This window comes from Mugil cephalus, chromosome 20, assembly GCF_022458985.1.
Source record: "Mugil cephalus isolate CIBA_MC_2020 chromosome 20, CIBA_Mcephalus_1.1, whole genome shotgun sequence".
Classification (NCBI taxonomy): domain Eukaryota; kingdom Metazoa; phylum Chordata; class Actinopteri; order Mugiliformes; family Mugilidae; genus Mugil; species Mugil cephalus.
Window position 1 is genome coordinate 7130284 of NC_061789.1, and position 13409 is coordinate 7143692.

Sequence of the window (13409 nt, forward strand, 5' to 3'; positions counted from 1 at the left end):
CGCAAAGCATTTATTAGCATTGTCATCAGATACTCATCGGAAATTACATAGCACCTTAAAAACAAAGAGCGTTTGCACCAAAGTGCTTCACATTCAAACCAAAGAATAAAGATGTGTCTTAAAGTGCTCCTCAACAGAGCTCCTAGAAAAGTGTATCCTAAAATAAATGGGGAGCCAGTGTAATGAATGGGAGTGACGTGGTCTCGCTTCTTAGACGAGCTTTTGGACTAGTTGGAGACAGGAGAAGGTGGTTTGGGTGCTACCTGAGTAGTGGGAGTGGCAGTAGTCCAGCCTGGATGTTATGAATGCATGAATAACTGTTTCCAGGAAGTGGACCTGACATCGGAATTTACATACCTGCTGAAAGTTAAATTATCGTCAAATACGTCACCCAGGTTCTACGCACACATGATGTGATATAGGAGGAGAGGTGGAAGGAAGTTCTGAGCCAGGTGATGTCAATCAGACTTTGAGAACTGAGGGGGAGGTAGATCTGTGTGTCATCGGCGTAGCAATGGAAGGAGATGTTGTGTCTTTGGGAGCGTTTATAGACTGAAGAGAAGTGGACCTAAAACTGAGCCCTGAGGAACAACAAAAAAAACCCAAAAAACAATCCAGACTCCACAGTCGAGACCTTAAATTATGACATGAAGCACCTTTAAGAATAGGATGAGCTCTTTCATCTCTGACTGGAGCATGAACAGTTTGGTGAGAGACGGTAATGGATTATTGATCGGCTGCGTTAGAATTCTCTCAGGGACTTTCTGACTTTGTGCCCTTGAGGTAAACACAGACATTATTGGCCATTCTCCTCCTTCTCCTCTTCCTCCTCCTCCTCCTCCTCCTCCTCCTCCAGGGAGTTTTAGGTCAGAGTGCAGGAGAAAGAGAAGGTCAGAAAGACACTTGGAGGCTCTGTGGGTCTAATGGGGTTGGGGCTAAAGACCTTTTGTCCACTGTGTCATCTCATCGGCCATCTGGCCCTGAGGATTAGAGAGCAGCAGCACAAGGCTTAAGCGTGTAAACATGACAAATGTGCAAGAATAAAACTATTAAAACCATAGTTAATCTAAACTTGACATAATGTACGTGGTATAGAAAGGCTTTATTGCTTTGGTTTCCTAGGGGAAGGATTCTACTTTGTGTTCAAGAGGAGTTGTTGCATGTGTTGTTTCATCCTTCCAGCAGTAATGAGAGGGAGCTTTCAAGGACTGCCTCATTGTGTCAGAATCAGTAACTAGAGATGAGGTGTGTTCGGTGAAGGAAAACAAAGAAGAAGAAGGAGAAGAGAGTGGGCTACAGAAAGATGGCAGCTCATCCGATGCGCGCCGTCCCCTCCTCTGCGGTGCTTCATTCCTCCCGGCTAATGAATTGAGCGGTTTGTTTTCCTTCACTGTTTCCCTGTACTTCGTCCGTCTGCAGCTCCGGAGCCATTTCTCAAGGGCCCGCTATTAGTTTTTCTGCTTCCACCTCTGTCATACCACCCACAGCCAATTTGCGAGGCGGCAAGCTGCGTCGCCGAGGCTGTTAGGCCGCCCCGTTACCAGATTATGAAATAAAGAGATGATTGAATACCTTACAGCCTGAAACCTGACTTTACATGAAGAATCCACAGCACCAGCCTTTTTCTCTGTCAGCCAGAGGGAGGGACCAAGGGAGGCCTTCGGGTCTAGTCTGGGTGGATGCTACATATACATACGAATGAATGTCAAGGTCCAAAAGTGTCCCAGAATTGTCACATGATGGTCAATGTTACTTACTTAACTTCTCCTGTCAGTGGTCATAATGTTGTGGCTGATTAATGTGCATCATAAACAAAAATCAGAATCATTGCATCCGAGGATGAGGATGTATTCATAATTGATCTTTCATCATCAGATACAAACGCAAATATCACCATGTCATCATTGTTAATTTATCTATTTGGTAATTCGCAAATGCTGTAATACCCTCGGTTATAAAAGTATATATATTAAAAAAGGTGCTAATGGAACCACAGTGATGCTAACCCTTGTTTGTGTTGTACTAATAGTAATAGTGTTTTGTTTGCCCACCATCGACCCCAGCCACCTCATTCAAACAAATGATGTGGAAGTGTAAATCTCACATATGTACTAAGATGAAGGGTTTTTGTACAGTCTTAAGTTTGATTTTTGTAGTTTAATTTAAAAGCCGTCTGCTTTTATATTCGTAATATTCGTAATACACATTAATATCTACGTATTTAACATGGATCCGTGTGCACGAACGCCACATTTATCCGTGTGTCATTCACAACAGTTAATCCCTGCCTGTCTCGGTGCAGGGCCTTCCTCTGTGTGAGCCCTGAGCCGTAGCTATATTTAGAGAGCTACTCTCTGCTGTGGGGCAGCCAACACAGCACAACACAACACAACACAACACAACACAACACAACAGCACACAGCGACGCACACATTGAGTAAATGGAGACACGACACCAGCAGATTTCACGGACGCACCTACACATCTAGTGAATCTGAGCCCGTGCGAGAGGTTTAAATCAATAACTTGACATTAATAATGATGTTTTAAACACGACTGGGAACACGACGAGGAACGTGCACTCGAATGCACCGTGAAGACCTCTGCTGTTGTCCGGAGGGGCAGACAGAAAGATGCAGTTATGTAAAGATGACTAAGGAATGTCTGGACTGCGCAGGCCGAACCAGAAGCGTAACAACTAACAGATGTTTCCCTTTGTTTTAATGCAAAGAAGGACAAAAATATTAAATGAATTATCCTTTTTACAAAAAAACATTTTATGAATGACCTGAAAACTGATCATGTCCAGATAGCTTAGCTTAGCATCTAGAGCTCCAGATGTCATGTGACTTTTTTGTGGCCGCCATATTGGCAGGAAAATCTGAGGGAAACAGAGTTTACTGACCTACTGCACTTTAATGACCAGTACAAGGCAAAACTCAAAGGTTTTTGAACAAGATACTCGAAAGCATTCTTTTATTTTTATTCATCATGTAAGTGCATTGTACTTTGTACAGTAACATAATAACAAGTAACTGTTTAATCCTGAAGTTGTTTCTCATTCTGAGTAGTTTTAGTGCTGAATGAGTAACATCCCTTTGTAATCCACGTTATAAACATTAGCCTAACTTGCCTTTATGAAAATAAATTAGTTGGACATCATGTTAAAAACATGCTAAATAAAGTACGGTGGGAAAACTCTGGATTCTGTCCATGATACAAAGTGATCGCTACACAAGTCAAACCTGTTTCTCGAGGGGTCTCACCGTCTTCTCGTTTTATTGCATTAATCCACATCTGCCATCTTGGGGGATCTGTTTAATTAGTTAGTTGCTCAACCCAGTAGTTATTAGAGAAGCACATTTTCCTGCCAATATGGCGGCGTTGTAATGGCGCCAGCTCCTGGAGACTCTATACGCTGGTAAAGGCTAGTGTCATGTTATGTTGCATGTTCATTTGGGGGGATTTCTAACCTTACCATTGACTTGCACCATAAAATGACACAAGATGATTTGGGTAACACTCGTAAGGTTATCTCATCTTCTGTAACCACTTGTTTTCTAGAGGGTCGCATGGGGGCTGTCATCTGGCAAGAGGCATAGGTCATTATTTGACACCATGAAATTACATGAGTAAAGTATAAAATGCATTGCAAAAAGAAAGAAATTTGGCAAAATTTGTTGAAATTCTGAAAGAAGAGGCGGCAAAGCTTTGGAGGTACTAGCTAGGCAGAGGGAACCAGGATAATGGGTTTCCCCAGTTTTCAAATTGTGCTAATGTAATCCAAGAAGCTGCTAGATTCACACTTGTGTTTTAAAGGGTATAAATTGTCTTTACTTTTGCATTTATTTAATTTAATTCAGTTTAGTAGTTACTGATGCAGATCACCAGTGCATTGTTTGGGGTCATGTCTGCATTGTGACGTGACAATCAAACAGTGACACCCAACCTGTTTGTATGGATTTATCTAGTTCATCTTTTTCTGCCTGCATGATGACATTAAAGATTTGAGGTCGCCAGCTCGTATTGTGCCAACAGCCGTAGACTTTGTTGTGGCACAAGCAGGATGTGTTTTTTTATTTTTAGATGGTGAGGAAACACCTCAAACATTGAACCTGGGCAGAGGTTGAAGGTCCTCTAGCTGCTAGCGTTCGCATACTGACAATTTTGTGACATGGATGATCAAGAACAAAATCTGCTCTTCAACATAGTTGCAAAAGATTTGAACTGTATATCTAATAAAAAAAAAAAAAAGGATTCCAATAAAAACGTTAAATAATATTTAATTATCCTTTAAAACACATTATTAATTCATTACTTCATCCCTGACTAACACATGTTTGGTTACAACGATTCAAATCTGACAGGGTAGCATCATTACAGCCCGTGAAAAATTACAGCACTGGGCGCCCTGAAACCTTCTTGATTTAATCCCACCTTCATTTGCCAAGAAATTACTTAGTGTGATTTATTAACTTGGGAAAGGGAGTTGGCTTATTAATTTCATAATGAGTTGTGAGAGTATTGAATTGAATTTGTGTGTGTGTGTGTTGGGTTCAGGTTCCAAACGGGGACGAATCTGAGATTTTGAGGCTGATTTGTAGTTTACGGTTATTATATCGATTATGGATTGCTTCTACATTGTATTGTACTGCATGTATAGGTTCCAAAACATAAATTAAGGGAGATTAAGGAAATGCACACGAGGATGATTAAATGAACTGCTGCTGCTTTGGATGGGAAAATCCAGACAACACCGTTTTTAAATCTAATTTCAGTCTAAACTAAATATTTTATACGTATGTTTTCGGAAAGTTGGTAAAAAGTATTATAACTTGAGTGTGGATGCATTTTAAAGTTGCGTTTTCTTTTGAAACAAGCTAAACAAGCTAAAACTCACAAACTTTTAACCTTGTGTAGTGAATTTAGCAGATTAAACATGTTGGAGAAAACACAGTTGAATTGAAATGGACCAACTTCTTCAAGACCTTTTCATAAGATTTTATTTATCAGATTTTTTTTTTTTTTTTTTAAAAAACATAATTTTACAGTTTTCACTGTGTTCAAATTAGCAATTTACATGTATATATGAATTTTATATGTATGTTTTTGGAAAGTTGGTAAAAAGTAAAATAACTTTAGTGTGGATGCATTTTAAAGTTGTGTTACGATTTACCTTTTGAAGCAAGCTAAAGCTCACAAACTTTTGACCTTGTGTAGAGAATTTAGCTGTTTAACATGTTGATCCAAAAATGGCGCTCACGTGTAGATTTAAGATTAACGTTAGCATAGTTTAGCTAGTTTTTTGCTCCATTGATTCTTAAGAATAAGATTTGTATCTTTAGCTAGCTGTACACTTTGCTGTTTCTTTGCTGGCTAGGTAGCATAGCATCGGCACTTTGGACGTCAGGTCGATGAGAGAGGTGAGACTGAATCAAGGCTGCAAAACCGAAACAATCAGCTTAAAGATGCTAAAAATGTCTTTTGATTCATAATCACTTATGCATTTTCAAGAAAACCATCCACTTTCACATTGTGGCTTTAATCTCAGAGAAGCTAAATTGTTTGGTAGATGTGGGTGAAAGATTTGAAACATCAGTAACTGGGGCTCTTTGATATGAGCACAGACAACTCTAATGTCTTTAGGATCAAGCCCAGATCAACGGGGAGCAGCAGATGCGATGCTATCCGCTGTGTTGCTATCTTAAACCTTCGGCTCTGCTGCAGCAGCAGCTTCATTACACATCGATCGCCAGTGCAGACATCTGACTGGGTAACACCCTCTCCCCTCGAGGCACAGCAGAATGAATAATTTAATGGGATGCTTGGAACAGAGGAATATTTAGAACGAGGGAAGTGGCCACGTTCATTATTCAGCCCCTCCCTGCTCCTGCACTTTTACCCACCGTGAAAAGGCAGGTAACACATTGTGAATAATAAACGGAAGGAGGCAGCGAATTTGTTATGAGCTTCAGGGGGAGAAAAAGATTGAGTGATTGAAAGGTGATTGGAGGGGAGGGGAAAAGACCTTTGAATATTAACAGGGCAGGAGAGAAATTAGTTTCTGCATATTGAAGTAATGACGAGTCACTGGAGAAATTTAGCTGGTGGCTGAAATGAAGACAAAGTGATTACAGGAGGGGGGAATCCAAAATCGCTTCACAGCTGGAAGGAGACGATGGAAACAATGTTCTGAGAGCAGATGATTGGTGAACATAATGCTTTCTGAGCAACAAATACAGAGCAGCAGCAAAGTAAAAGGAGGAGGTTTTTTTTGCCATTTCAACTGTGTATGGCAGCGGAGGTACAGTACACAGTGAGATGAGAGGACGTTCCTCCAGGACTATGGAGCTACATAAAGACATAGGATGAAGTACAACAATAAAGTGCAAGCTTATGCAGACGATACAAGATATACACAACACAGACAGTACAAAACACGTGGGTGACAATGCACTTTATGCAGTTTTTCCAATAAAAGTAACTGCTATTCCGAGGTTTCAAACAGTTTAAGTAGGAGTTGTAGCCATAACACGAAACTGAGACCTAGAACAATACAGAAATTACACTTGTTTTTCTTAAGAAATGTCCCGTTGTGCATTACATCTTTTGTCGTAGTGCAGTTAAGTAGGGACCCCCTACCTACCATGTCTTCAGTCTTCTATATTAAACTCAGCCTAGTGCTACTTATAAATATACATTATTATTATTATCATTTTGCAGTACCTTTGTGGACTAGGATCTTGGACCTAACAAACCAGGCATTAGTACTCTTGATGGGCCTGCTTGCGTCCAAGGAACTAGGACCTGACCTCAGTTGGACAATGTCCAAATTCTCCTCAGTCTATTGGGTTCCCATCAACTCTGCCTTGCTTTTCTCCCAGTTTCCAGTCTTTGTGTTATGCTAAGCTAAGCTAAGCTAATAGTCTGTAGGCTAATGCTACCAAGACTGCAAACGTGAGCTTCTATAGCGTCCTTTTTCTACTGCTCTGCTCCAATAACGATATTTTGACTTATAAAGCTGGCTTTGTAGAACTTTGTGTCCAGTCATGCAGAACAACGACGTTAAAAACGTTCTCATGTTTTCCTCTTACATTGTTACACTACCTGTGATGTATGTTTATTTGTTGGAGCATGCCCGCTAATGCTGACTTATCCAGACCTAACCACCATAACAGCAGACGACAGCATTAACACAACTAGTAGATCACTGCCCTTCCTACAAAATAAAAGCATCAAATGAAAAACAAAATTCGCCAGTGATTGACTTGATTTATAGATCAAATACAAGAGGGCATATCACAGTTAAAATTTCCCATTTCATCCATTTAAAAATCATTCACACATCAGAGAACAAAAACCAGCTGCTTTGCTTCCCAGGCAGTTGGCGTTTTGTCTCCAATGTGGAGAAGAGACAGTGCCTCGTGATAAACATAACACCGTATGTTATGGGTGAAACTACCAGACTTGGGGTGTAATTTGTAAAAAAAAAAAAAAAAAAAAAATTGCATTTCAAAGTTGGGAAAAAACAACCCCAAGAATAAATAGATTCAAATGTGAAATACAGTTAAGACACACCCCAAACCTGGTGTGCATGCATTTCACTCTCTCTCTCTGTATATATATATATATGTGTGTCATGCATGAGTGAATCCACACATTTGAATGCAGCCACCGCAGCTTCACTCCTCCAGCTCCAGCAGCCTGCTGCTCTAATCCCCCCCTCTGTCTCAAACACTGTCTTCTGTCCTTCCTCTCTGCTTGCCTACGCTGGCGCCCACAAGGTCGTAATATTTTTCAAGGTATGTATGGCTACACAACTGTCAAAGCGAGCTGCCACCTTCTTCGTCATGTGTAGTGTAACTCTCAAAGTGTCTGTGACTGGAGCGCACATCCTTAGAGGATGCGCGTCGGCTTCAAGCCGGGGAGAGCCGGGGCCCGGATCCTCGTGAGACAACCATAGGATGTCTGACGCCATTGCAACCCAGGGACTGAGCTGCAATGTCATGCTGTCGTCACGTGCTGACTGAATGGAAATGCTAACTCATTAGCATCCATTAATCACCTCCCCTGAGGGACTTTTGCAAGTCTCTGATACCCAGAACAAAATGGATTTGTTCCGTGAGGAGCTTGCCATTTTGATTCAGGTGGCAGGTAGTCTGAATACAAATAAAAACTTTTAGTTAGGAGAGCACTGTAGCCACGGTTTGCTAATTTTAAACATAGTAAATTACAGTTGCCATTCTAATGTAGTTCGTTAGACTGGTGTAGCTAGACTAAATCAAAATATGAGACTGGTAATGGATTTCATCAGTCCTGGAACCACTTGGGGACATTTTGTTGTTAGAAAATGAGGGGTTCCAGACCAGTGTTTTGCCACAAAAACAAAAAAAAATTGTGTAGGGAAGATGGTTTCCAGCACATTTGATTCTAAATTAGACTTCATAAGTCATACTCGCTAAAGATGCAACTCTGCAGCATAGCCAGTCACCCCCAGAGCTGTGATTGGTCCACTTGATAGTAGCGTGTTTCTGCTTTAGTATTTCCGGCTGTTTCCCCATCTCCGCAATTATCAAATTGATTTTTTGGATCAATGAAGATGAAACCCATAGAGCAGGGGTCTTCAATGTTTTTCAGGCCAAGGACCCCCAAACTGATGGGGAGACCCCCTAAGTAGGGACCCCCTACCTACTATATGTGTTCTATATTAGTGGTATTCATAAATATACATTATTATTATCATGTTGATTTCAGTATTAGAATAATACACTCGTTCAAATATTAATTCCAGTAGTATCCCAGCAGTAGGCTTAAATTGAGGAGGAGTCCACATTGAAGACCTGTGACACAGAGGAAAGGTTAACTGAGGAGGTTCGGAGATACAGACATTTGTATGACTCGTCTTTGGCGACATTTCCGAGGTGGAAACAAAAATGAACCTGACTGGCAAAAAAAGACACTAGAGTTTGGGAGGAGTTTTTACAGAGTGAACCAGACTGACGAGAGTGTAAATTGTTCGCACCAACATAGGCGGCGTCTATGTCCTACAGAGGTATAAACTTCACTTTAGTCAAATTCCTTAGAGAGACCTCTCCAATGGACTGTGGATCAATATGCATATGGAACAACTTTTAGGGTCATAAAATGGTTCTGTATACTACTGTGTTGCTGGAGATTTGACCACTCCATAAGTCTTTCCCTGCTTAATGCATCTTGTAATTGTAAACTGGGCAGAAATCTCAATCCCACCAACTATCTTCTAGAAATGGCCTGCAAATGGAGTTGGCTCCATTACCACTGGATAAAAATCCAACTCTCAACCAAAAAATACATAAAAAAAAATATTTAGCTGCAGACTGAATGTTTTAAAGACTTTAGGACTTCCCAAATTCCTTGAATTAAGGGAGGATGTTCCAGAAAATAATGATCTTTTTACCCAAGTATAATTTTTGCACCAGTAAACGTAAGATGTCACATCTACTATTTATGTTCAAAACAGCCTAGTTTATCAGATGACGTTAATGATACTGTTTGGCAGGATTTACATATGGTTTTGTCATCATCTGTTACACTGATCTAAAAAATCGAAAACATTAAAAAGGAAGGGAAATGGGGTCGGATTTTAATTAGACAGACACGGCCTTTGGTTTTAAATAAACCATGTCATCATGTTTGATGTTCACTGTCTTCTAGGCTGCTCAGATGCTTTCTAGGTTAGGCATCCTTATCGATTTTTGTGCCACTTCCCTATCTCTGCCCTCTTCCCATCTCCATTACCACGAAAAATGTTTTCTTCACCCTGCGTCGCTTTGCTATTCTGCTCCATTATTGTTTTTCATTCCTCTCTTTATTGCTTTCATCGCTTCACTTGATTGCATCTATGCAAGATATTTGCAAATCTTGTTCCGATGCGTTGTAATTACACCGCCGACATATCGAGTTATATCCAAACAAATCCAGTCACTCAGTCTTTTTAAATGTCTGTCCATGAAAGTACACACTGAATACGACTTTGGCTAATTGTATAGAAAAGCAATTAAATGTTGAACTTTGCAGCTCCAGCAACGTGTGGATGTTTTTTGGGCAAATGAGAAAGCTAACTCATTTCGACAAATGCACAGAAAATGAACACACAGCCGTGCAGCTCCACAATGATTTTAGTCTCTTTCACCTCAGCTTGTTGTTGTTTTATGGTGAACAAATGCTGCTGCAGCACTAGTGAAGCTTTCATAAGCTGTAGCAACCAGTCTGTTACAGCCTAGCTGGTGAGAGAGGAACAGTTAAGGAACCATTTGACAAATTTCAATACAAATGTATTTTCTTTGCATACATTTGTGTAAATTCACCACTGTAATCTGAGATTTAGTTTCACATACGTTCACGTCCGCAATCTCAGGAAGCCCAAAAAGTTTTTCTTGGAATAAATTTCCAAGCTGCATAACATTTTTTAAACCTACAATGCACGCAATACTTGTAAATGTTGTAATTTCATAATGTTTTTTTTATTATTATTATTACTTGTGGCTATGAAAACAGTACATTGGTTTTGCTTTTACTGAAACATTTGGTGAAGTTATTAATGTATGAAAAAGAAGAAAAATCTGACTTTACATTAAATACATACACTTTACGAAGTAATAAAGTATTGAATCAGGTTCCTTTAGCAGAAAACTGTCTCTTCCTCTAATATTATTATATTAGCTCCCCTTTCACTGTGTGCACTTAGGATATTTGCATTTGTATAACTGGATAGCTGTACGATTTTCTGAATTATTACCTTCAACAAATATCTAGATTATTCCTGATAGAGAGAATGAACCTGAACCGGTGAATCCACTGATCCAGACTCTCTCTGTCCAGTTCACAACTATGCCAAAGGCCTTAAAAGATTAGTCAAGTTTGTATTTGCAGTACAAAATACAGTAGATTAGGAACATGTTGTAGCTTTGTTGTGTTTTCCTATTGGTTGCGTGGTCTTTGTTATGTTGCAGTACCGAGGTCTAAGGTTTCAGACATGAACTGTAAGTGATGAGTGGAAGGCTCCTTGCAGGCTTTTAGATAAGATGGACTCGCTCTGTCTCACCTCTGTCTGGCCAGACTTCCGGGGGTGGGTGTGGGGCAGGTGATGTGGGCAAAGTGCCAGCACTGCAGTGTTTGTCTCTCTGAGCTTATTTTCCTCATCCACTGTCTTTGATTTTCATACATATATATACACACTACACGGTTCCTGGCTATCTTTACGGAATATTAGTGGAGACGCTTGTTTTGTTTTCTCGTTTTATATGTGAATTATTGTTTCAGCAGAGTGACACAAAGTGCTGCAGTCAACAGTGAGTTTGTGATTTGTCGGTGTGTGCTTCCAGGAAACACTCTCTGGAGATTGATGCATGGATTTGGCAGAATTTTGGAGATGAGATTAAGCCAAGGTCTGGTTGGTGACTTGGTGATTTTCTTTGTGATCTGGATCTGGAAAGTCGCCCATGAAGCAGTTTTCTGTTCATGGCAAGGGACCCGACACGTTTATGTTGTATTGAACTCGTAATTGTTGATCTCAAATTGCTGCAGGAGCTGCAACTCATTACCTGACTCCTGCATCTGCGAATTTCAATATTATTAATTATAAAGCACTTAATTGAGTGAGCTGTCAGCCCAATAATATGTGTTCTGGGCTTATAGTTCTCCACTATTAATAATTCCTTGCTGATATCCTGCACTGTTAATGAGTGTAGCTGCACAGTAGTAGAACACATGATACATAAAGCCTTTATATTTATTTAATTAATCTTCATTATTCATGAAACTGGGACTTAACCCAAGTGGTATTTTGAAAGATGGTGCCAGTTTCTTCACAGTGTGGGTGTTGATTTTACTTTTGGCATACAACTAATTAACAACCCACCACGCTTTCAAGGATATAGGTCTAGTAAAGTCACCAAGACCAGATGTCTAAAGCCCTATTCCCACGGGATTAGTTTTACCTGGGGATCTCTGGTAATTTCTAATAATCATGGAGATTATCTTTGATCTTAATCATGTTTGAATCGTAATTCTCGTAACAAAGAGGTCTTCTGATAAAACTAATCCAGTGCAATCGAGATCTCTTTGATTTAGGGGTGAGTTTTTACTTTTTCAGAACTTTTGTTTGATTGCATTTTTTCTGCCTGTTGTCACTTAAGAATTATGAAGGATGTGCTATAATTCAAAGTGGGGGGAGGGATAAGGGATAAACAGTATCAAACATATATTTTTTATCATCCATTATAATTTGCAACGTAACTAAAACTGTCTTTGACATGCAGTGGAGTGAGACGGAAAGTAGTAGAGCCATAACAACAGAAAGTGAATTTGAAGTTTTTTTTATGAAACTAAGACAAAGGAAGTAATATTTGAATCACAGGACGTCCTCAGGTAGAACTAATTCTGTGCGAATAGGGCTAAAGAAATCGAAATATTTTTTTACTGGTTTACTGCCAACGCACACTCTTTGGTTGTTCGTTTACTTGCACATCGGATGAGAAAGCTAGGGGTCTATGTAGAACCAGACAGAGAAACAACAGACCTCCTCTGCCCAGTGTTCTGCTTGGTAATGCTCAGTCTTGGGACAACAAGCTGTGGGCATGGATTAAATACCAACGGGACATTGGGAGATGCTGTGTTCTGGCATTCACTCATTTGTGGCTGGGGTCCAGTTTCTAGAATGCGCTGTCACCCTGGAAGTTTTTTCATCACCACTGAATGAAGGACAAGGACCTCTGAAGCATTGCCATAAGACAAAATCATGAGCTGAACGTGGTCCCTATCTTGACCCCAGCAAACCAGTGGCTCCCTTGTACGATCATAACTCAGCATTCAGCACCATCACGCTATCTGAACTCATTTATAAACTTGTTGATTTTGGACTAGAGACCCCTAGGTGGCCACGTTCCGGGAGATCATCCTCAAGTTTGCCAACAATGCAACAATCCTGGGCCTCATCTTGTTGCTGAGCTGACTGTAACATATGTCATCGTATGTGTTAATCTTCATATAACTGATAAAAACTCTAAATGTGTCTGTGAAGGCTCTTAGTCATCCAGGTCGTGGTTTATCCAAAAGTGTTAAACAAAGGCAACTAGACTTGTAGAGTTTATTGAAGAAATTTCATCCAAGTAGCTTCTTGAGTTTGACAGGACTGCTGGGAAGTTGGTAAATAGCAATCTGTGGGTGTTAGAGTAAAACCCACTCTAATTGCAAAACATCTCCAAAAAATTCTACAAGTTAGGTTCCCTTTCTTTTAATGCTTTGGGATAACTGACACCAATACTGACATTGTAACGAGTCCTAGCATTAATTTCTTTCCACTGACGTGCCACAAGGATCTGTGCTTGGTCCCCTTTTCTTTTTTAACTTAATAATCTTTCGTGGTTCCA

At 40.1% G+C, this 13409-nt stretch overlaps 1 protein-coding gene across 3 annotated transcripts in view; it reads left to right on the plus strand.

Annotated features, from left to right (window-relative positions):
• Positions 1-13409, plus strand: part of LOC124997409 (vesicle-fusing ATPase) — a 39032-nt gene that overhangs the window by 5927 nt on the left and 19696 nt on the right. For 2 of the 3 annotated variants that reach the window (XM_047571073.1, XM_047571074.1), the window contains exon 2: positions 7785-7802. The exons of the other annotated variant lie outside the window; for it this stretch is intronic. In XM_047571073.1, the coding sequence (XP_047427029.1) occupies positions 7785-7802 (18 nt within the window). The remainder of the gene's footprint in view (positions 1-7784; positions 7803-13409) is intronic. 3 annotated transcript variants of the gene reach the window in all.